Source organism: Sciurus vulgaris (assembly GCF_902686455.1).
Source record: "Sciurus vulgaris genome assembly, chromosome: 6".
In the NCBI taxonomy this organism is placed as follows: Eukaryota; Metazoa; Chordata; class Mammalia; order Rodentia; family Sciuridae; genus Sciurus; species Sciurus vulgaris.
Genome location: NC_136466.1, coordinates 134,853,098 through 134,877,237, shown reverse-complemented (window position 1 = coordinate 134,877,237; position 24,140 = coordinate 134,853,098). Strand labels below are relative to the sequence as shown.

Below are 24,140 nucleotides of genomic sequence, written 5' to 3'. Positions count from 1 at the left end.
ACTGTTTAAAATGTTTATTTTAAACAGGGTAAGATTCAGAATGTGGAAACAAGGTGTAACTTGCCCACTGCCCGATTTCCCAGTTCCTTGAACAGTGCCTAGCACAGTGTTGACTCTCAAAACATGTCTGTTGAAATAATGATTGTACTCCCTATTGTACATAGCTATTAGAGTTCTCCCCTAATCACCATTCTCAAACTCTTTAAAAGAATTAAATCTCAACTATTGCATTCTCCTCAAAAAGCCTTTCTTAGGATGAATGAACCAGTCGCATATGTATGGTTGACTGTGGGTCACAGGACTCTTTAAAGGGCGGAGGGCGGAGGTGCGGTGCGGAGCTGTAGTAAGGACATCACGTGAATAATTCCGTGCAGATCCAGGTCCCGAGCCTAGTAAGCACGTGCACTGGCCGGCGCGAAAAGGGCGGGCATTGGGGAAACAGATCCCAGGCGGCCTGAACGTGCTCGCTCCCGTGGCCGCCTCCGCCCAGGCGTCCAGGCGAGCGCAAGTGCGTCAGCAGGACCCAGCGTAGGGAGCGCCCGGGTTCCTGCGAGGAAAATGTGGAGGGAGAGCGGTGGCTTGGGAACAGGGAAAGGTGTGGGGCGACCTGTGCTCTGGAAGGGGAGAGCACGGAAGGGGAGGAGAGAGGAAGAACCGCGAGCTAGGTAAGGCGGGCCGACCTGGGCTCGCCAGGAAAAGTGGGCGGGGTGGGGCGTGGCTGAAGCCGCCGGGGAATATAATCGTGCTGGGACTGGCGAGCAAGTGTACTCGGGAATGCGGGGTCGAAAGCTTCTGCACCTGGAGTCAATTGGGGAAGGTGGAAGGCAGAAGGGCGGCGATTGAGGGTTCTCGCTCCCGACCCAGCCAAGCCCTGCATCGGCCTAAGGCCATCGCACCTTGCTTTTCCCAGCTGGCGGCCTCTACAGCGGTGAGCGCCAAATACTCCCGGCTGGCTCCGCCCCTGCACTGAGAGGGCGGTGGGGGAGTGGCCCGCCCCTTCCTCGGTTGGCGCTCGGAAGGCGTACGCGTCAGCCGGAGCCCGACGCGGTGACGCAGTACGTCGACGTAAGTGACGCACGGGCCCGGGCCGCTCCTCCTTCTCTGAGTGAGTGCCGGCCGGGTTGGGGCGGGGGAGAAGAGGGAGGGCGGGGGAGGGAGAGGCGACCCGGGAGTCGTTGTGGGCCGCGGGCCGGACCGGGTTTTGGGGCAGCGGGAGCTCGGGCGGGGCAGAAAGGCTTGGTGGGCCGTTAGAGAGCCTCCACGGCTGTCGGGTTCCCTCCCTTGCCGGATTTACGCGCCCGGGCGCCCCGAGCCTCCGGCGCTGTGCCCACCCCGCTCCAGCTCGCGTCTCCCGACTCCAATTAGGTCAGGCTCGGAGTCCCGCGGCCGCGGCTCTGGCCCGCAACGCGCGGCGACTACTGGGGCTCGCCTTTCTTTCTTCCCTCGCCTTCCTCTCTTGCCTCACCCTCCCCCCCTCTTTTCACGTTCCTGGGTTTTGTTTTTTTCGTTGTTTTGTGCTTTAGGGGTTTTGTTTCCCAGCACGAGCTCATGGGTGTACATTATCATGCTCCTCTTTTGTAGAGCAACCCGACGGCCATGGAGGCTGAAGAGACGATGGAATGCCTTCAGGAGTTTCCTGAACATCATAAAATGATTCTGGACCGATTGAATGAACAACGAGAGCAGGACCGGTTTACCGATATCACCCTCATAGTTGACGGTGGGTAGGACAGTGGTCAGAGGAGTGTATTTGTGGCTTCAGTTCTCCCTCTCCACCACCCGCCTCCCCCTCCCCCCCAAACACACTTTTGGGGCTCCCAACCAAAGTCTGTGGATGGTGTGCATTGGGACTGGAGTGCACTTGTCAGTGTTTGCTCCCATAGGCCAAACTGCAGAAAGCTGGTTGGTCAGTTGTGCTTTCAGTATAGCCCGGTGTTCATCGCATTTTAATTTGCATCCTGTTAAAAGTTTTTTCATTGCACACGTGAGTGCAGAATGATGAAGCTGGGCTTATAGACCATATCTCAGAAATTTTGGTTAATACATAAAGGAGAATGTCTAAAAATGTTTGGTTAATAGTGTGGTAAACTGCTTTGAGAACTCCCTTACAGGAGTCATTTGGGAAGTGTGGGTTTCTAGTTATCCAAGTGGTTTTGAGTGGAGAATGTTAGAGATCCCCTTTGGGACCCCCCCCCCCCCCCAAATAGTTGAAGGGTTTGTCAGTCTTGTCATTTTAATGGAGACAAACCCAGTTCGGGTGTCTTTCCTGTTTAGTTCGAACAGGCTTCTCAAAGCAAGTTATTTTTATTATGGGTCTACCATAATTGGGTTTCCTCATGTACATTTTTAAAACATTTCCTATTATATACACATGAAACTTTATGCTTATACTTATCTTATAGTTTTTCCAACTCCAAATGATCTTTTGGATTGACTTTATGTTTAGCAATTTCATTGAGTATTATAGGCATCTCATTTCATAATTGACAATAATGGAAAGGCCTAGAAGGTTCCTTACCTAGTGTTGTAAATGGGCCTTTATAACAACCTAATTGTCTATGAAGCGAAGATTTGGCTTCTTGTTTAATTTAAGTTTAAAATTTGCCAAGATAGCTGACCATTTTCTGAGTTTAGTTCAATAACTTATGCAGATACTATGTTGTGAAAAAAAGATCTATTTTATTTTTTACAATTTTATGTTTTGTAGTTTTTACATTTGATTTTTATGCATATGTTTGTTTTGTTTGTCTATTTTTACCCCAGGACATCATTTTAAGGCCCACAAGGCGGTTTTGGCTGCTTGCAGTAAGTTCTTCTACAAATTCTTTCAGGAGTTTACTCAGGAACCTTTGGTGGAGATAGAAGGTATGTTCTTGTTTTATATGCAATATTCAGTGGACATAATTGATTCTTTAGCTTTTAGACTATTTAGCCTGTCATGGAGAATAGGCATCAGTAATTCCTTATTGGGCAGCTAGATAGATTCTTTTGACTCTTGAGAATCCTTAACTTTGATAGCATGATCTGCCAGGAAAACTTTTAGATGGTAGATATTGGTGAGCAATAGAAGTCTTTCCCATTGCTGAAAGCATTCACTGTCTTTTGAAACATGCATTAAAAGTAAATCACCATCTTTGTTTCAGTGGGCTTATGTTTCAGATAGGCAGGGATGCTATTTTAAATTATAGGAGGGACTTTTGTATTAACAGAAGCAATGATGTACTAACAGTGATATAAATGATATGCACAAGGTGAAGTGGACTGCCATGATATGGAAGAGACTAGGAACACTGAACTCAACATTAAGAAAAAGTTCTATAGACTAGGAGGAAAGGAATCATCAATTAGGTATTAACTTGAAATAAAAAATGATTTTTGTAATTGTTTGACTTTTTCTGATAACTTGCCAAGTGCCAAGCATTGTGCTGTGTAGTTTGTATATTATCTGAGGCTCACATGAATATTTTAAAAGTGATTTTATTTCCAATTTATACATACGGGACAGAGTCCAAAATGTTACTTGTCCAAGGTTGCCCAGCTAGCAAGAGATTGTCTGTGCTATTAATTACCATGCTTTTATCTCTTGTTGCTACTATCTCCCCCTGTTCCATATCCTGTCAAAATCCAAAACAGTAGAGCATAAATCTATTTGTGTACATAAATACAAAATCTTAAGTTCTTTTAGATTTTTTGGGTTTCAGTTTTATATATCTTTCATATACATATTCTTTGTTATGAATAGGTTGCCTGGGAACACCATTCCTTTAGAAAAATTCGATGCCTAGAGGAGTAAAGAAAATAAGAGTTAAGAATATCACTTTATTTTGGCATATCCCAGTTGATAAATCTGCAGCTTATTTTTTTCTGTGATGGACAGAGTACAGGCATAATGGGAATTCATAGAGCTTACTAAGATGAGAATCTAGCTGTCTAGATGTGTGTTGCTACAGGGCAAGGAATCCAACAGTTGATTCATCTGATGTTTGCTAAATATCTAACCCAGGCAGGTTATTTTACCTCAATTACCTATTTATCTTCCCATTTAAAAAGAGGTTAACAGGCTTATAATGATTAATTGAAATAACCTGTGCAGAATATTGGGCATGGTGGTTGATGCATTGTTAAAGCATAGTAAATGGAAGCTATTTATCACATTAAAATACTAATTATACATTATATACTGTGCTAGAAGAATTAATGAGTAAGATGTCTCTTCATGAACTTGAACATGTGACAGCAGCAGGTAAAGGACTGCAAAAAGTGTTAGAGATTGTTAACTGTTTTATGGTATCACTGAGAAGGGAGAATGAGAGGTTTAGTCTACCTTAGATAGGGATTTCAAAGAAAAGCTTACTTCTAAGCAGAATATTAAGTTTTTAAAAATAAGTGGCCTAGGCTGGAGTACTCATTGTTGGTGGAGAGAGTAGCTCTGGAGTAGTAGGCTCTTTTCTGAAAACGTATCACCTTGGGATTTTTCTCTTCTACCTCTTAGTACCTCTGTCCTCTTATGTCCATAATATCACAGGACACAGAAGCCTTCAGTATTTCAAATGTAGACAGATGTAGCTTTAGATTTGTGCAGATTTAGTTTTAAAGAATAAATTTAGTTCATTGTCTTCTTAAACTTTTAACTGTGGGATTGTTCTGTTAATCGAAGTCACCTGGCTATAGAGAAAGTACTCAGTACATAATTAGGAAAGCTGAATTTTAGTCCTGGTCTTACTATTTGTCAGTTATGTGACCTTGAATATCTTGACTTCCTTTTTTTTTAATCTGTAAAATGTGTCAAATAGTTTTGTGTTATGTCATGGACACTTCGAATATTTAAAAGACTGAATGCTGTTGAAATCCTCTGGGGAACCTTTTTTTTTTTTTTTTTTTTTTTTTAAATAAGCAATGTGTCTGGTTAGGTTCAGGCTGCCCCCTGGGTTGTAGATCCAATTCCAGTTTACTTTTCCTGGGACCTGGGTAGTAGACCATGTCATAGTACAGTTTTTAAAACCTTGGATCAGTGCAGCTCTGCAGGTGAGCTTTAGATCACATGCACAGATTGAGAGGACCTTTCTCCACTTCCCTCATTACCATTATTTTCTCTGTACTGAAGCTCCCAGAAGCTCCTTTTCATTGTTCGATGAGTAGAAAGCTGGGGTTTTAGCCTATGTGCTATTGTACATTTCCTGCAGGTGAGTCTATTTCCTGGACAAAGAGGTGACAGAAAATGTAGAGAAATAACATGAATTCCCTCCATACTCTAAAGATCATAGTCTTTTTCCTAGTTCCTTTGTCAAAGAAGAAAACTCTTAAGAGTTTAATTGGTGGCTACCAACCACATATATGCAACCTCAGAACTAGGACTTGTCCTGAGGCATAACTGAGAAAAGAAAAATTACAAGGTCTCCTTCCCTCCCCACTCCTCTCCCCCAGTATCCCTTTTCCTGGTATTGTAGCCAAGAAGAATTTCTCTTAGTGCCTTTTTCTGTCTCCACCCACTGCTCATTTATGGGATTTGGGTTCTCAAGTCTAACCTGAAAGATGTGGGAGGAAAAATAAACCGTAGGAAACTCTGCTCTTTGAGTTTTTCTCTTTCCAATCTGCTTGCTTCTATTTTCCTAATCCTTGTATATATGCTTTATGTATTCTCTGCAGGGTGTTTAGTTGTAATTAATGGACAAGATTGGGTGGAGTATGCTTATACTTTATCTTAGCCAGAACTAGAACCTCATTTATAAAATACAGTGACTTGGAGTAATACAAATTAGTTGTACATTAGAAATACCAGGAGAGCTTTTACAAATGCCAACTCCTAGACTATAATTCCAGATCAATTAAATAGGTCTTTCAAGGGTGTGATTTTAGGCATCTGTATTTCAATTTTCTAACTCCTTGTTTTTCACCATGTTTTCTGAGGATAGTAATTGGTGGGGATCACCTGGGATGTTGTTAGAGCCATTGATTCAGTTTCTATCCAGACCTGCTAAATCAAGATCCTTAAATGATTCCTATGAACAATATTGAATTCAAACTGCACTGCAGTGGGACCGTTCCAATGTGTAGTCAATTTTGAGGACCACTGCCTTATAGGATTTTGTAGAGGCAGATGACCTGTGTTTAAAAAATTGAATGCCCTTTGGGTGTCAATGCAGTACACAGAAGCTGAGCTCTCTCCCTGTTTTCTGGTTTCCTGGTGGTAAATTACCTGTGATGAGAAGCATTAATTCACTTTTGGCTTCAAAATAAAATGGTTGACCTTGAAGCCAATTGTATCCCAGTTTAGCTATGCTACTTGATTCACACCACATCCAATCTTCAGCATTTATTCATTCCCTGGTTCAGAACCAAGACTCCAATTTTCTTCATTCTCTTTCTGCTTTTCCGAAAACCACAGAGTCCCCAATTGCCTGGTTTCTCTTTGATGGCAAATCTTAAACATCATGTCCAGATATTTTAGCCCCTGCTATTAAAAACAAACATCCAAGTACATGTTGAGACATTGTTTTGAGTATGACTTTTCTCCCACCAATTGGAAGAATTTCCCAAGACTAGAGAAATGCCCAATACTGGCTTTTTTTTTTTTTTTTTTTTTTTTTTAACTGTTTTTAAGCATTGCTGTCACGAAGACGACTCAGATTAAGGTGTTCATATTCATATTTTCTTTAGATACTCACAGAAAAATTGTATTCTGCACATTTCCATGAGAGGAGTAAGGATTGATAAAATCCATTAATCCCAAGATTTATAAGTTAGCAAACTAGTCCTGATAGAATAAAATATTTTCACAACTATACATTTACCACTTAATTACCTGGGCAGGTATTATCAGTTCGGTTTATGTTAACTAATTTAGTTTGTTGGGACAGTGTTGGGCTGGTCTCATAAGAAGCACCTGAAATGTTTATTTAAAAAAAAAAAAAAAAAAAACTCATCCCAGGTGTGATTCCAAAGTTGAAGAATAATTCTTCTAAGTGCTCAGCTAACTCTGATCAACCAAAATCCACAAAAACAACATCCACGATTCTTTATTCAAATTCTTGGAACTCAGATGTATTTCTCACAATTCCAGATTTCAAACATTTTCTAAATGCAATGCAGCTTATGTATATTAATATTCCCAGTGGAGTCTAGGATAACATCCTATAACCAATATTAATATTTCTGAAGCATAACATTTTAATATTTACTTAAGTGGGATAAAGACCATACATAGCCTTATGTTCAGACCAAATTTTATTGACAAACTTGTGGGGAAACTTGGTTTTAAGTAGTTTGGGAAAGTAGAGACAATAAGAATACTGACTGTATTTGAGAGATAATGAGATAAAATCAAGGTTTGTCATTGATTCAGTATATGGTGGTGATGAAAAATGGGGAGTACAAGAATAAGAGCAGAATCCAGATGATAAGCTCCACTGTTGATTTACTGTTAGGTCTCTGTATAATGACCAATTTGAAATGATTGACAAAGATCGGGAATTCCAGAAGAAAATAAGGGCCAAAGATGCTGCTTAGGCAGAAAAGAACTTATGAATCTTTTGCTGTAAAATACTGAGCAAAAAATCTGTAGGTACAAAATATATTGAGGCTATATGAAATTCTTTATTAAACATCAGTAGTGTCATGATTTTTCACTCATTCTGTTCAAATGAATACATTAAAAAACATTATAGAGATAGATGATTAATGTACAACTAAACCAAGAGAAACAGTAAACATTCCGTTTTCTTTAAGGAAATTTTCCTTTGATAACTTTCTATTCCTGACTTCAAATTTTGTGTTCCTGAATTTTAATAGTGCTGGTTGTTAAATGAGAAAAATGTCTGTAGGCCATTTTTCAAGAAGCAGGTGCTCTTAATTCTTCAGTTCTTGGCATGCTGTATTAACAGTACATGGCATGTGGGAATCTTCTCCCGATAGAGGATATCTCTTTAAAGTTTGTCAGCAGACCTTTGGACTTATACAAGAAAGCAAAGAAAGAATAACAATCCTAATGTGATATTCTTGGTAATATTAAAATCTTCTATCTAAAATAGTACAGATCCCTAATATGAATATCCCCAAGGATTCAGCAAAACCTCTCTGATTAAAAAATATTAACAAAAGTCAAGGTATCAAACTGGGAGTGTAGCTCAATGATAGAACCTTGCCTAGCAGGTGCAAGGTTGGAGTCCCATAATTGTGCATATGCACACAAGGGAAAGTCAAGATGTAAACTGAGAGAATAAGCAGTAATTGACCCACCTACCTTCCCATAAAATAACCAAGAGGGGTTATGTGTGTTCATGGTATAGAGAAAAAAGAGCAATTTAGGGGACTTTAGAATTATATAAAAGATTGTAGACCTATAATATATGAGATCACAGTCATTTTTCCAACTAGGAGGGAATAGTTTAAAATCTTTATCCCACCAACATCCTATTTAAAATTTTACCATAGACTTAGGAGTAGGACTATCTGGGATTGATCCTAATTTTTATCACTTAATAAATTATTTCATAGTTATTGTAAGGATTCTGTTAATATTTGTATTTTTGAGCCGTGCCTGATACACATAAGCATCAAATGTGTGTATTTGATTAAAAATTCAAATCTCATTCTGTTTTAGGAAATACATAAACATTTGTATAAATGTCTTTTGTTGTGCTTTTAAAAAACTTTTGGTCCAAACTCCTTAAAGACAACAAAACCTGTGTTTCACATAGGCTACTTTCATATGATAAAGAAAACATGATCAAAAGAAGGTGCAAGGAGGACCAGGGTGTGCCTCAGTGGTAGAGTACTTGCCTAGCATGTATGAGGCCCTGGGTTCAATCCCTACCACAACCAAAAGCAAAAACAAAACAAAAAGAGGCAAGGAAGAAATTATTGGGAAATCAAGTAAAATTAGCTTTCGATGAATCCAGTTTTTGCTTACTTGGAAGCATGTAACTTATCATATTTTATGGTGCTTTTCATTGTTCACATTGCTTTCAGACATTTTAAAGATAAGTGTACTAAGAATCAGATTATCTTGTACCATATCACAGTTTGTGGAGGAACTGGTACTGACACTTGAAAGTTCTGACTTCCTATGTGGTACCATTTCTTTACACAAATAAAGGGTACTGCTTTAAACATTTTGTGGCTATTCCACTAATATTCTTACCATTGTCCCATAGACCACATTTAGGTGTATAAAGTAGTTGCAAAGAACATAGTGTTTCTGTGATTTGAAGTTATATATAGATGAACTAGTTAGGTTATAACTCATAATATACTTTGGAATATTTCTGCATTAACAGTAGCTTTTGGGGAACACTCCTAAACCATAACAAAAGCTAATCCAGATTTCCACTTATATGAAGTGTCTAGAATAGTCAAATTCATAGAGTCATGGAGTGAATTGGGAGTTAGCACGTGCTTGGGAGAAGATGTGCAATTACTAATCAACAGGAATGTTTCAAGTAGAATAAATGCTAGAGATCTATACACCATTGTATAGTCAACAATGTATTGTACAATTAAAATTTATTAAAGAGGATAAATCCCATAACGTTTTTAGTACAATAAAAGGTTTATTGAAGATGTGACACCCAAGAGTTGGGCCTTCAAAGACCATGTGTCTAATCAAAGATAAATTGATTAAGCATTCAGGAAGGAGAGTGAGTGTTAATAAAGTCAAGGAAGGTATTAGCTTGGAATTTGACGAATAGTTTGTAGTTTGAAATTTGGAAAGGTAAATAGAAAAATAATATGAAGGGTCTTGCAATAAATGCAGAGAGGTACTGAACTTTATTTTCTAAGCTATGGAATGCCATTAAAGATTTTGGAGTTGAGTTGTTGCAACTGTAATCTGCCTGGCAAGAAATGCAGCATGTCTGACATTTACTAGCCAATTCATATTATTTGCCTTCAGCAATCTTTGGGAAAGATCTTAAAGTAGTTTACTAGGTAATGCTGGAATGTGGCTATCATATAAATTATGCTATTAATGAAAATTCTTGGAAATTTTAAAAATAACAATGAGTAATCAAATTACAAGCACTTTTTTCTTTACATTTCTTTACATATTGTAAGATTTGAATTAATGCGAATACATACTAATGATTATCTTTTTTACAGGTGTTAGTAAAATGGCCTTTCGTCACTTAATTGAGTTCACATATACAGCAAAATTAATGATACAAGGAGAAGAAGAAGCCAATGATGTATGGAAAGCAGCAGAATTTCTACAAATGCTAGAAGCTATCAAAGCCCTTGAAGTCAGGTAATTATTTCTTTAGTGTGGTACAGATAGTTACATTCAGGCATGTTCACCCTATTAGTCAAAAATTTGTATATGTGTCATGCCATTAAAGAACTGACATTTCAAAATTAAGAATATTTAAGGATTTATAAAATTATTCTTAGATACTGATTGTTCTTTTACTTGCATCTGATTTTTCTGTTCTTGCTTGAAAACTGCTACAAATTAAGGTAATATTTTTGGTAAAGGAAGTTTAGGCACCCCTTTGCAGAGTTCTCCAAGTCCCTATAAACCGTTTGTTGATTCAAATTGTGAATTATTCATCTCATGCTATATTCTATAAAGGGTTTGGCTTACAAAGGCTAACATAGTACTGTTTAAAAATCAGTGAGAAAATTGGTGAAGATGAAATAAATAGATCAGGCTAGGGTAAGGAGATAATCGGTCAGATTAAATTGTAACACAAATGCATTCCATTTTAAGTCTGTACACTTGGTATGTGGGCTACATCTAGCTCTGAGTTCTGAAACACAATGCAAAGAAAAAAATAGTTCAGTTACATTATTCATTATTTAAGAATCATAACATCAATTGCTCTAAGGAGTCATTCCTGGTATTAAAACATAAAATTCCTCCTAGGAGATATTAAGATAACATTAAAGAATATAATGAGCAAAGACCTTAACATCTTCACATAATGAATAGGAGCAATCTAAGATAATATACTGGCTAAGAATAAGAGCTCTGGAGTCATTTTCCCTGATTTAATATCCAATTTCTACCATAGTGAGTGGCCTTAATTGTCCATAAATACCATTTATTTTAATTAGTTTGAAGACTATTTAAGATTACTCTTTTTCTGACAAGGTCTTGGTGAGTATAGCACCTGAACATAGCAGGTGTTCAATAAAATTTGTGAATGGATAGATGGTTGCTTGTGTGCCAGTCAAAAGCAGATTAGTACTCTCCTATGAAGGGAACCAAACTTGGTAGCAAAATAGAGGTACGTGCCTGATTAGGACATCCCTTCTCAAAATGAAGGTAGATTAAGAGGAATGTAAATGGATGGGTCACTATCAGATTTGTGGTTACATCTTTAAGGAAAACCTTCTGAAAAAAGTGTTTTGTGTGGCCTCTGCTGCTCATGATTGTGAGTAGTTAGTTCACTATAGGGAAAGTTCCTGGCAGCAGAACAGGGGAACATATTCTGTATCAGTGGTCTAGGTTGAATTTGGGAGACATTTAATGAAGTTCACATGCATAGTCTTTGGAAGATGAAGGTAAGAACAGTTGGGTATTCATATTGTATAGCTTATTTGGAACCTTTTAGAGGGTTTATTATAAGATTGGAACCCTTATATTATGACCATGTGTGCTGTTCTATTCAGTATAAATACAGTAACACGTTGAATTGTTTCTTGAACCAGACAGACATACATGTAGTACACTCTGACCAGTTCTTTTTGAAAACAGAAAGACAGGAATATTTACATATTGCATGTTATACAAATACAATGTCTGAACTTCTATAGGGGAGAGTGTCTTACGTTTTTTCTTTTTGTGTGTGATGAGCTACATTTCCTCGTTTCATTGCATGTCTTGTAAATTTTTTGGTTAAATATTTTAGATTTTAAATAATGTGTCAGGGCTGGTATTAGGACCCCTGCCCCTGCCACCCACAGTTTGTTGCTGTGTATTTAGTGATTTTCCTGTACTAAGTCTGTCAAGTCTGTGTTCTTTGAATTATCTGCTAAATTAGCTTACTGGCCAGCTGATGATTGGACAAGGATTTCCTTAAATGCCTGGAACCAGTAAGTCTTGACAGCTTTGCTGAAGTGCTCTATGTATTGGGGCACACCATCAGTGTTTCCTTACACAGTTTACAACTCAGCTTTAGCCTTACTTTCTGAGTGCATAGAATTGCAAGATCAAATAGCAGAACTTTGGACCTCCTCGGGTCTTTTTTGAGCAGGCTCCTGGCCTTGTGCTTGCGTGTGACCATCTGTGTTCCCTATAAAAAAGCTTTTCAAAGTTCCCTATGGACATCTTATTTCCCCGTCTGTTTCCTTTTAAGTTTTTGGTTAACTTCTTGGTAGCCTCAGTTGCTAATGCCACCTCAGTAGTTGCAGTGGTGAGCAATCACTGTTGATCGTCTTTAATAAATGATCGATTAGGGCTATTTGAAGAATAAGATCTGAGTGAGATCAAATCTCTAAATATTGTTATCCTGTTTTAGATCTTTCCTTTGAATTACTATGTGTAAAGCTCTTAAAACAGTGTCTGCCACATAACGATACTGTTATGCATATGCTCTATTCTTTGCTTGGAATGCCTTCTCCCTTCTTATTCATTGACAAAATCTTATTCGTCTTTCTAGTCTCAGTCTGGAGCCAGCCACTTGTCTTCTAAAGCCCTGCATGACTGCTCCAAGCAGGTTGACTTGGATACTTCTATATTTTTACTTTATCTTTTTACATTCTCTGCTTGAGCAGTAATCCTATTATTGTCCTTACATTTTCCCATTAGACTTCAACTGCTTTGAGGCAGAAGTTATGCATTTTCATCTTCAGGAGGTATTCGGATGAGTTTGAAAAGTTAAGTAAAATTATGTCTCTCAGATTACCCATTCGTCAGGCTTCTTTCCTTTGCTTCTTTTAGGAGCCTCTAAAACCTCTTCTTCCCTGGCCATTCAGCTCTTGCTTGGCCATTTATTTTTGGTTACAAGCTTATCTATCCTATTTTACAAAAGTTGGGTAGCAGCACTTTTGTTATTCTTTCATTATTTCTGAAGCATGGATGTGGGTTGTTCACCAAGTTATATTTATCATTAAAATGAACATAAGAAGGCTGATGAATTAATTTACAATTTACCTCAACACTTGTACTTGAACAGAATGTAACCATACTGCTTCATTATCAGAAGCATGTTTTCTCATTTTAACATCGTTTAATTAGGGATGACTCTTTAAAGTGAGTGACCAGGTCATAGTCATAGCTTAGTTTCTATTAAATTGTAATTATTTATATTGTTGATACCACGCAAGTTGAGTTTGATTTAAAATGTCTTCCGAATGATTTATACTGAGTTGATGTTAAAAACTTATTAAGGAATTGGAGCATTCCAAAGTGGGCCATTAATTTCATATTAACAGTCATATTTGTCATCAGAGGAATGACCACAAAATCAATAACTGAGGGTCATATGGGTCCTTAAAAATGAAGACACCGATTTAACAGGCCCAGCATAGCAAAAGACAAAGATTTAACAGGCTAAGTAATTCATGAACAAAAATTTGTGGTTAAGGTGACTATGGAAGGGAACTCTGTTAAAGATTATTGTGTAACCCTTCTGCAGATACAGAAGGTGCATGAAGTGCTCTTATATTTGCAATATGGGATTAATTTTGGAATATAGTGTAAACTTTTTGAATGACACTGAAAAACATTGTAGGGCCTTATTTTGCTTTTCTGGAATTGCTTAATTGTTTGTTTAAAACTATATGAGAAGGCTCCTGGTATTTGTTACAAAGCACCAGTTGCCACATAGATTTTCTTTTCTTCCCTGACCTCTTGAAGTATAATTTACATGTAATGACCATTTGCCCATTTTAATTGTAGAATTTGAATTTTGTCGTTTTTGTTTTGGGTTTTTTTGTTTTGTTTCTTTTTTTTTTTTTTTTTTTTTTTTTTTTAATTAGGGACTGAAACCAGAGGCACTTTACCACTGAGCCACATCCCCAGCCCCCACTTCCCCCTTTTTTTCATTTTTGGAGAGGGTCTTGCTAAGTTGCTGAGGTTGGCCTTGAATTTGTAATCCTGCCTCAGCCTCAAGGCACTGGGACTCCAGGTGTGTGCCACCTCATCTGGCTAAATTTAGTGTTTTTGTGTATAGTGGTGTAACTACTACCATAATCAAGATACAAGAAACATTTCCATCACCCTGGAAGGTTTACTGATGACTCTATTTGATCTTGGTACCACAAATCTGATTTTTACTGTAGTTTTACCTTATTTAAAATGCCATATAAATGACCTTACAGTGTGTAGTCTTTCACGTTTGATCGTTTTCCTATAACGTTGTACTTCAGAGATTTTACCCCTTTCCATTACTGAGTAGTAGCCATACTCAGTATGATCAGGCTTTTTCATTTTAGCCATGCTGATGGTGGGGGTATAGTTGTTTTAGTTCGCATTTTCCTAATGACTAATGGTGTTGAGCATTTTTTAATGTGCATTTTTTCCATCTGTATATATTCCTTGTCAAGATTCAAATCAGATCAGTTCTGTTCAGATCTTTTGCCCACTTTTAAAATCATCTTCAAGAACTCTGAGGGGTCTTAAAATTTTATCCTATTTGCAAACTAATAGATTGACCAGAAGTTTCAGCACATTACATGAAGCTTGATTCAAAGAAAAAGGACTTGATTACTTTTTATAGCATTAGAAACAGTGTGGGTTCCATGTTTCTATGTTTTCCTTTTCTGCTCCTGCCCCAAGTCCCATAGGGATTACACAGGGCCTAGGTGTGTGCTGTGCTCAGTGGTTTGCATTATATAGTTGCAGTTTGGTTCCTGAACTTTAAGAAACCCAAATCCCTTATAATTAGCTGCAAGCAAACCTGCCTGACCCTTGTCCTAGAGAGCACATTATCTTTATTATACTGGATGATAAATAAAACTACCTAAACTCTGGAAGAAGACAGGCTTTATCTTTTAAAGCCTGTAGCTGTGTAAGCAATCTTGAATTGTTCATCCAAAATAAAAGGCTCTCAGTGCCTTTGTTTATAAGACATGCAAACAGGAGGGATCCATGGACAGTTTCTCCTAATCGTATTTTCATTTCCATATGATTTTGACATCTGATGAAATTTTCCATGACAATACCACTTCATTGGTCACTCTTGATTAAATCTACCAGTAGAAACTGGGGCCTGATTTATTCAGTATTTCTCATACTGGATTTAAGGCTACTATTAATAAAATTTCAATAGGTAGGATGTGACCACTCTGCAGTACTGATCTTAATGGTATCCATCCATCCAGGGTCTGCTCTACAATCAGATAATGGAGCAAATCCTTAGAAAGGTGACCTTCTCCTTTAGTTTCTGTATTGACTTTACAACTTAGCCCCAGGCTTAGTGTAACAAGATGCTTTAGCCGCTATCCACTGCATTGTCACACAAGGAGAAAGTCTAGGTCAAGTCCATCATCCATAATAACCCTTGCCAGTGATTTGAAACTGACATGAGTGCCTTCCAGAGTCCAAGTGTTGTCATTGATCACATCAGACTCAGACAGATTTTTGCCACCGTTTTAATAGACAACTCCTATGGAAAGGAACCCTGCCCACAGGACATGCATAAATAAGTCAGTTATTCCTCCTGTAAGCTTTCCCTTGGGAGCTTCTAACCAGCAGCATCCTAATCTTGGAAAGATTTCCAGTCATCTGAGGGCTACTTGGTTTTCCTTAAACATTTTCTGGTCCCTTGTATCCACTTCTGATATGTAAGTCACCATGTTTTGGAAAGGGAAGGAAAGTAGTATCTAGCTTCTATACAAGAAGTACAGTCCCTGGGCTACTTAGGAGTCATGGAAAGGAGGAAGTATTGTTTATAATTATGCCCTTCATCATTCAGGGGTATAGACTGACATTACCTCCAGTGTAGTCTCCCCCTTTTCTCACTTCACTTAGAATGATTGAATCTTACAGTTCTTGGAGAAACTGAGGGCAGTCAGTTCAGACTTTCCTACTTATTACAAGCGCTTGCACACCAGCTGAGTGGTAGTTGTTTACTTCATGGACTCTTGTCAGCTATGAGAATGATAGTGAAGCAAAAACTTGCTGTTTGGCCTGGAAGGAGCAGAAGTTTGGCTATCCCTAGGTGGTTTTAAAGGACTTCTGGTAAAGTTAAGGGAATTGATCAAATCATAATCAGAACCCTCTGATGAGGGGTGGCAGACTCAGCATCATTTTAAAGATGCTTGCAGTAGTTGGGAAGAGCTGTGTCAGAGCATTTTCTTTCATTGGTAGGGGTCTAAGGGTGGTTCTGATAGATCATTAATGTTCTTTCTTTACCCATACCTAAGATGTTCTCTCCCAGGGTGCCCAGGTAATTGCTCTCCCTCTGCCTCCACAGAAATCATTGTGTCGCATTCTGGTAGCTATAACTTCACTTCTTTCTAGCAATCCCCTCCTCTTACCCAGACCTTCCATCTGGCGTGCTCTAGGCCATTTTTATAAAACTTAGAGACCTGTTTTGTTTCTTTGGCTCATGTGGGCCATTATAAGTGTACTTGGCTAGTAGTGTTTTCAGCCAAGTGGTCAATATTCTTATGATAAAAGATGAAGTCAGTTCAGTAAGAGAATCCAGGTGGCTGAACTGGAATTAAGTTTGAATCGTTTAATTCACCTGAAAGGGTTGCTCTTGGGGCGGGGGGGGGGGGGGGGTGTTGTCCAAGAATGTTCAGGGCTGAATCCTAAATTTTCTAGTTAGCTTTATATAAGCTTCCTACCCCTTTTTGTCTTCATCATTACCCAGGAAGCAGCTGAAAAGAGATGATCCCTTTCTGTGGACAACTAAATTTGATTACCAAACTGCCTTACCCAGATTTTTTGGTCAAGGAGGTGGTGAGGGAAACAGTCAGAAATCTTTTTGAATCAATGTTTTGAGAAGGCCATTATAAATGCTCCATAATATCAGTATTCGCTGATGGTAGAGAGAGAAGTCCATCAATACCTTTACTGTTAGCCAGTTATTAGCCTATTATTGAGTAGTGTTTGTGGTTAAAAACTGCAGGACTCTGGGACTGATGGTGATCCAAAAAGTTGAACAGATGACATTGATTAATTTCAGAGGCTACAATGTATGGCCTGAACTAGCTGATCAGACCACAGTAGCAACAGTGTAAGTGGAAAACTTAACAGTGGTTAACTGTGCACCACTGAGAGCCCAGAGATGGAGCCAAAGGTCTGGTGTAGTCAGTCTGCAAGTACCAGAGACAAAACCATGTGATGTGGCTTCTGCGATGTGAGAGAGAGAGGGCAACTCTTGGTAGGTGTCACAAGTGTATCATACAGTGACAGCGTTCTAAATCAGGAACAGGGTCTTTTATTTGTGCTCAGTGCATGATGGTAGATGTGTTAGCACATCTAGAACAAATCAGATCTAGGCATTTATGGTGACAGTGTGGGTGCAGGTGTGATTAGCAGTTTGATTCCACTTGGTCTCATTAGAGAATAGTCCTTTATATAGGCATCAAAATAAGTGACCCAGATTAAGAATGGGGAATATTGACCAGAGCTATGAGGACAGTCTGAATTTCTACCTAGGCAGAGCCACTGTGCCTGCCTCCTTTTAGTTTTCATGGTTTTGAGGTTGAACACCTTCAGCAGCCCAGTGAACACCATCAGGTTTCAGCTTAGCTAAATCATCAGTGAATCAAAGACCCCATTAACCTGTTGGCTTTACTTTGGGCAACAGAGAAGGTGAGCTACCACTTTTTCTTATAAAGCCAAAGTACAAACTGACTGCTTTTTTTTTTTCTTTTTTTTTCTTTCTTTTTTTTTTTTTTTTTTTTTTTTTTGCAGTGCTGGGGATTAAACTCAGGGCCTTAGTGCTTACGAGGCGAGCACTTTACCAACTATGCTATCTCCCCAGCCCTGCTTTCTTAAATATACGCTTACATTTGACAAATGACACTTGTTGGGTACTTCTCACCTTATTAATCATGAAGTCTGAGTTGACTCATTCCCCACAAAGGGAATATCAGGCTAGATAACATCAAGGCATCAGTTTCAGTAAGAGTCCAATAGCAAGCTCTTGGCATATAGGTATAGGTTTTTTTTTTTTTTTTTTCCCCCAGTGCTGGGTATTGAACCCAGGGCCTTGTGCTTTCAAAGCAAGCACTCTACCAACTGAGCTACATCCCTAGCCCTCATTGTACCCTTTCAAAGGGAATGTACCTTGTAGCTATGTCCCGGGCCAAGTCTAAAACCCAAAGAATAACTTTTGTGTGAATGGTTCTTCCCATTACCAGAAACACTTAATTATAAAAAGATTGATCTCTAGACTTGTAGCTTCAGAATTGTGGAACCCCAAAGGTAAGAAATGTGCTGTAGTTTGATGGACAACTTCCAGTGCAATCTTTTGGTTGGAACCCTACTAAAAGGATGTTGATCTGCAAATTAGCTGATAAAAAGAAGAAAGCAGGGCTGGGGTTGTGGCTCAGTGGTAGAGTGCTTGCCTAGCATATGTGAAGCACTGGGTTTGAGTCTCAGCATCGCATATGAATAAAAATAAAGGTCCATCAACAACTAAAAATATATTTAAAAATAATTTATAAAGAAGAAGGAAGCAGAATGCCTAAGCACATACTGTCTCCAGTACCCAAAAAGCTTAATAGGATAGTGGACATCATTTTTGGTGGGAAGAGGGGAGGTGAAGAAACGGTTTTTCCTTGACTGTTGAAGAAATTGAGCATTGTGAATCTACCTAAATACATCCAAAAGACTTTATTATGTAAGTAGCCCCCTAAATTTTGTTGGGGCTTATCAGCAACCCTTGACTGTTGAGACTGACAACTTCTGACTTGCCAATCAACAGGACATCATCAGTATAACAAAAACAAACTTTAGACATCAGGATAGAGATGCTCCACTAAATTCTGACCCTACCACTGTCAGTAAACATCAGGAAGGTTTGTTTTCACTGTCGTTCTTTCTCTTCTCTACTTAAAGCTCTTTTCAGTTATGGTGATTCCCTCTGATGCTTATGGGATAGGGAAGTGTAAATGCACTACCTACTGTGCGTTCAGATGCTGAAGCACGGAAATAGCAGTTTGTAGAATCAACCCTACCCCCAGGTCAGGAGAGCTTCCTATCCTGCTCTGAATCATGCCCATACCCCATCAGTTGAATATAGGTGCCTTTTCTCCCTCGGGAACCAGGTAGGTTGAAAGTTTGCGTTCTTCACGTTACTGATTTTCTCCCAGCATACTTGGATGAGTATATATTGACAGTAGCTCCCTTTGAGAATAGGGAGACTTTCACTCTACCCTTAATTTTCTTTCTCCTTAAAAGCAGTTGAAGGTAGAGGGGAAAGGAGAGAGAGAAGTCATGGAGGGAGAAAGTGACTTTGTGTCAATAAGTAAGGCACAGTTCCTTTTGGTTTCAAGCAACACAGAAGGTGCATGTGGTTCAGCCAAACAAACCTCCAATGTTTTCAGCCCCTTCCTAAAACCTCAAGGTTATCACTTCTGACATGGTCTGTTTTAGCTGTAAGAACTCCTTATTTCAGCAGCCCCCTCCCTTGTTGCTTTCCAGTTGGAATTTTAGGGTCCATGCCTTTTGGCTTGATAGAGCACTCCTTAATTCTGTACATTTGCTGCCCCATTGTCATATCATCTCTTAAATTTTGCTTAGTTTTAACATAAAAGTTTAAGGATTTTCAGTGGCCCTGTAATTGATTTTCTCCTGCCTACCCCCCACCCCCCAAAATTTTATAGTTCAGTAGTTTAGTACTTAACATTTGAACCACCATTTAAAGATTATCTTTTCTTCATTAAATTACTTTGAAACCTTCTTTAAAAAGTTTATTCTGAAAAAAAAAAAGAAATTGATCATAGGAAAAAAAAAAGTTTATTCTGTAAGAGGGGCTCTATTTCTGGACTTTATTCCATTTCATTAATCTTCATAGTTGTGCTTTCACCAGTGTCATTATCTTCATTGCTGTAGCTTTATAGGAACTCTTGAAACTTCCAGTTTTGTTTTCTGCCTTCCCATGTGAAGGTTTTTATCAGTTTCTTCAAAAAAGCCTGCTGAGATTTTAATCTTCTGTATTTTTTTATTCATACATTATGTATTTCAGAAACAAAGAAAACTCAGCTCCATTAGAGGAAAATACCACAGGAAAAAATGAGGCCAAAAAAAGAAAGATTGCAGAAACTTCAAATGTTATCACTGAGTCATTGCCATCTGCAGAATCAGAGCCTGTTGAAATTGAGGTAGAGATCGCTGAAGGCACAATTGAAGTGGAAGATGAAGGCATGGAAACATTAGAGGAAGTGGCTTCTGCCAAGCAGTCCATAAAGTACATACAGAGCACAGGTTCCTCTGATGATTCTGCTCTAGCATTGTTGGCAGATATTACCAGCAAGTACCGTCAAGGTGATAGAAAAGGGCAGATTAAAGAAGAAGATGGCTGTGCATCTGACCCCATAAGCAAACAGGTAGAAGGTATTGAAATTGTGGAACTTCAGCTGTCACATGTGAAGGACTTGTTCCATTGTGAGAAATGTAACCGTTCATTTAAATTGTTTTACCATTTTAAGGAACACATGAAATCACACTCCACTGAGAGTTTCAAGTGTGAAATATGCAATAAAAGGTACCTTCGAGAGAGCGCATGGAAACAGCACCTAAATTGTTACCACCTTGAAGAAGGTGGAGTCAGTAAGAAGCAAAGAACTGGGAAAAAAATTCATATATGTCAGTACTGTGAGAAACAGTTTGACCACTTTGGACATTTTAAAGAGCATCTTCGAAAACATACAGGTAATTAGCAAATACTTTATGTTAAAAGTGTATTTATTTCACATTAATGTGAAATCTAAATGTCTAAAATAGTGCCACAAAAACTAACTCTTGTCTTTTCTAACGTGCAGGCTCAACACACATTGCATTTATAGTATTATTTTGTTGAAATATTTAAGTGCAAATCATTATCAACTTTGAAAGTGTTTGTCCCTCTTAGGCCTTACCAATTTTTATATTTTTCTAAGAAATATGTAACACATTGTGATTTGCTTAGGATCTTAAATTATTAAATCCTAATTATAGCAGGATTTTACTGTTCTTGTTTTTACATTTTTCATGTTGATATGTTACATAGATAAGCACATTTACAAGCCGTCTCTGACACGTTTATACTTTTTTGCATACATTTAGTTATGTTTTGGCCCAGTAGATAGGCAATATACCATCTCCCTTCACATCTCTCAGCAACAAACGTGTCAGGACTGGTGGACAGCCAGGGAACCAAGAAGGGTGATATTGTCATACTATTTCTTCTCCTAGGAGCCATCCTGTGCCTACAGCACAGGTTCCATGGAGGTCTGCTTAAGGCTCTGTGGCTCTCACAGTTCTATATTTCCTTGTTCTCCTGGCTGATTCACTGTCCTTGTTTCCACTCCCCAAGCATTTCCCTGCAAGGTCTCCTGGACTACACATAGGACCTGCCACCAATAGCTCGAAACTCAGATAGTCCTTAAGCTCACTGTAACAAGTGAGTGCCCAGTATCAGGCTTCTGAACACTTGTTCCCAAGTCCTCATTACAGGTAGTGATCAGGGCTGTTTTTCAGATTGTCGATATGGTGAATACATCGTAGGTACACTATACTATTCAAAATCTTTCTTTTTGATGCTAGAGTTTGGAGAAAACTTGTGGTGAAATATTTTTATAGATCCCTCACTATGCAGAATCACTTGCTAATATTAGTTGAAATTGAGAAACCAGATAGATACAGATAATGTGATATCCTTACCATCTAAATTCTCATTGTCAATTTTTGGGAACTAAATAAGTACAGGAGTAGAGAGTGATAAGGGAAAGTATTGTCCTTAAGGCTCAGTATTTAGTTATGTTTTGGCCCAGTAGATAGGCAATATACCATCTCCCTTTCACATCTCAGCATTTAAGAGACAGTTTGGGTAATTAATATGCAGTAAATTTTTATGGGAATCAAATCTGATTTCAGACTTGTATGTTTTACAATCTGACTATAATTTTATTTATTTATTTATTTTTTTATTTATTTAGGTCCTTCACAAATATCTATCTGTTCTTTGGGTCTCTTGAACATTTTTGTGATAACTGGGTTAATTTTGCAGAAGGATTAACATATCACCAGAACAGTAAACAGTCTTTAGTATGTAACCAGTTAACTTTGATAGGGGTTCCATCATACCAACAGAGGCCCAGTTGCTTTTATATTACTTTCTAGGACTATGAAATTTGATAACAGGGCAAGACAAACTATTTTAGAAATTATTCTTAAAATGTGCTTTTTTATTTTGGATTGAACAGAATATAGGTTATGTTTCTTTGCTTTCAAAATGATGTGAGATAAAGTAGCTTAATTAATCTTACTAGTTATTAGAATTTATAGAACCACATGTCCACTGTAGGGTCAGTTTAGCACATAAAGCAAACTGAACTTTGTCATTTAACTTCAGATACTTTCCTAGTAATTGGTGACTTGGTAGTTGTAGGAAAGTGACTGATGGTTTAGTGAATTTGAGAAGCGCATAAGTAAGCAGTTTTAAATTGTGTTTAAGTTAATAAAGAATGGATCACTTTCAACAAATTTTTTCTTGTAACCAACTAAGTACAAAAATTGGAGGCAATCCCGTCCCAACACACAATACACCCCAACTCATTTTCATATTTTGCATATTTTTATTGGTTTAGTGGTTTTGTTTCTTATATATTCTTAAAGAATGTACCATAATCTGTGACTTGATTTGCAAAGTTTTGGTTATTCCCATGCTCTGAATTTACTTATTATAGTAATGATAATAATGCCATCCTGCTAGACCATGGATGTAGAGTCCAAGGAACTCAGTTATGTTGGGGGAAATATGCAAGCACAGTCAGTTTGACAGACCAGGTGCTGGGTTGCTTGTTCATGATAGAAGAGACTAAGATGGCTTCCCAGAGGGGTTACCCTGTGGTGACCCAAGAGAAAAAACCTGGAAACGGGCATTTCAGACAAAGGACATGAAGCATAGAGAGACCTCGAAATAAGTGGAAGCAAGCCAAGTCATTAGGAGCACTGGTAGTGCATGTGCTGAAGGGTTGAGTCCTGGTAGAGGAATGGAAGGAGTTGTGACCAAAGAGATATAAAGGGCTGACCAGACAGCAGGAACCTATGCATCATACGGGAGGTCTACAAGTTTAAAGGTGAGAAAGAAGAAAAGCTTGAGATCATAGTTAATTTCATAAGTAGTGTAAATGAGTTTGGATTTTATCTTGAAATATTCTGGGTCATTTTAAGAGAGTTTTAAGTCGGGAAGCAATCTGATCAGATTTGTTTTAGATATCAGGCAAGATGGATTGGAGCAGCATGAAACCTACTGACTCTAATAAAGAATCTGTTCAAGTAAACGAGAATGGAAAGTTGCTAAAGGCAGCCACGATGGAAAAGGGTTGGAGATTTTAGTAATAAGTAGGCAAAATCCACAGGCTTTGGTGACCAATGAGGTGGCGGGGAAGCAGAGTGGTGATATAAGAGAGATGCTTCCTAGCTTTCTCATCGAGGTGACCAAATGGTTGGGGATTATTAATTTACAGAAAAATAGGTAAGCAGTTTAGGGGTAAAGGAAGAACCAGACCAAGTGACTGCTATGCCTGAGGGATAACCAGTGTGAAAGACAGACTACAGTTGGCCTTTAGCCATGTTTTCAAATAGTGGCTCCCTAGTTTCCAAGAGAGGAAGTGTAGAATCAGAATGTGGATCCAGAAACCAAATCAGTTCCAGTTCCGACATTTGCCACCATGATGGACTTGACTGGATCAGTTTACTTTGGGATTCTTTCTTTGCATAAATAAGGACAATACCTTTGCACAGTCAATTTTCCATTGGTGTGACAAAATACATACCTCACATAAATCAACTTAAAGGAGGAAGAGTTTATTTTAGCCCACAATTTCAGGAGTTTCAGTTCATGGTCATGTGACTTTCTTATTTCTGAGGCTTTGGTGAGGCATGGTAGAGCAAAGCTGCACCTCATGGCGGCCTGGAAGAAGAGAGAACAGGAGAGAAGGAAGAAATGGAGACTGGGGGACAAAATATATCCTTCAAAGGCACACCTACAATGACCTACTTTGCTCAGCTAGGCCCACCTCCTAAAGTTTCCACAACC

At 38.5% G+C, this 24,140-nt stretch overlaps 1 protein-coding gene across 7 annotated transcripts in view; it reads left to right on the top strand.

The window, feature by feature from the left end:
- The first annotated feature begins 453 nt into the window (after positions 1-453).
- Positions 454-24,140, top strand: part of ZNF131 (zinc finger protein 131) — a 29,697-nt gene continuing 6,010 nt past the window's right edge. Inside the window, exons 1-6 of one of the 7 annotated variants that reach the window (XM_079145580.1) lie at positions 454-665; positions 911-1,065; positions 1,582-1,720; positions 2,764-2,865; positions 10,096-10,240; positions 20,085-20,770. In XM_079145580.1, the coding sequence (XP_079001706.1) occupies positions 1,597-1,720; positions 2,764-2,865; positions 10,096-10,240; positions 20,085-20,770 (1,057 nt within the window). In that variant the 5' untranslated portion in view covers positions 454-665; positions 911-1,065; positions 1,582-1,596. Of the gene's footprint in view, positions 666-732; positions 1,066-1,140; positions 1,721-2,763; positions 2,866-10,095; positions 10,241-20,084; positions 20,771-24,140 lie in introns of those variants that run through there. The other 6 variants (XM_079145581.1, XM_079145582.1, XM_079145583.1 and 3 more) reach the window with 6 other exon arrangements.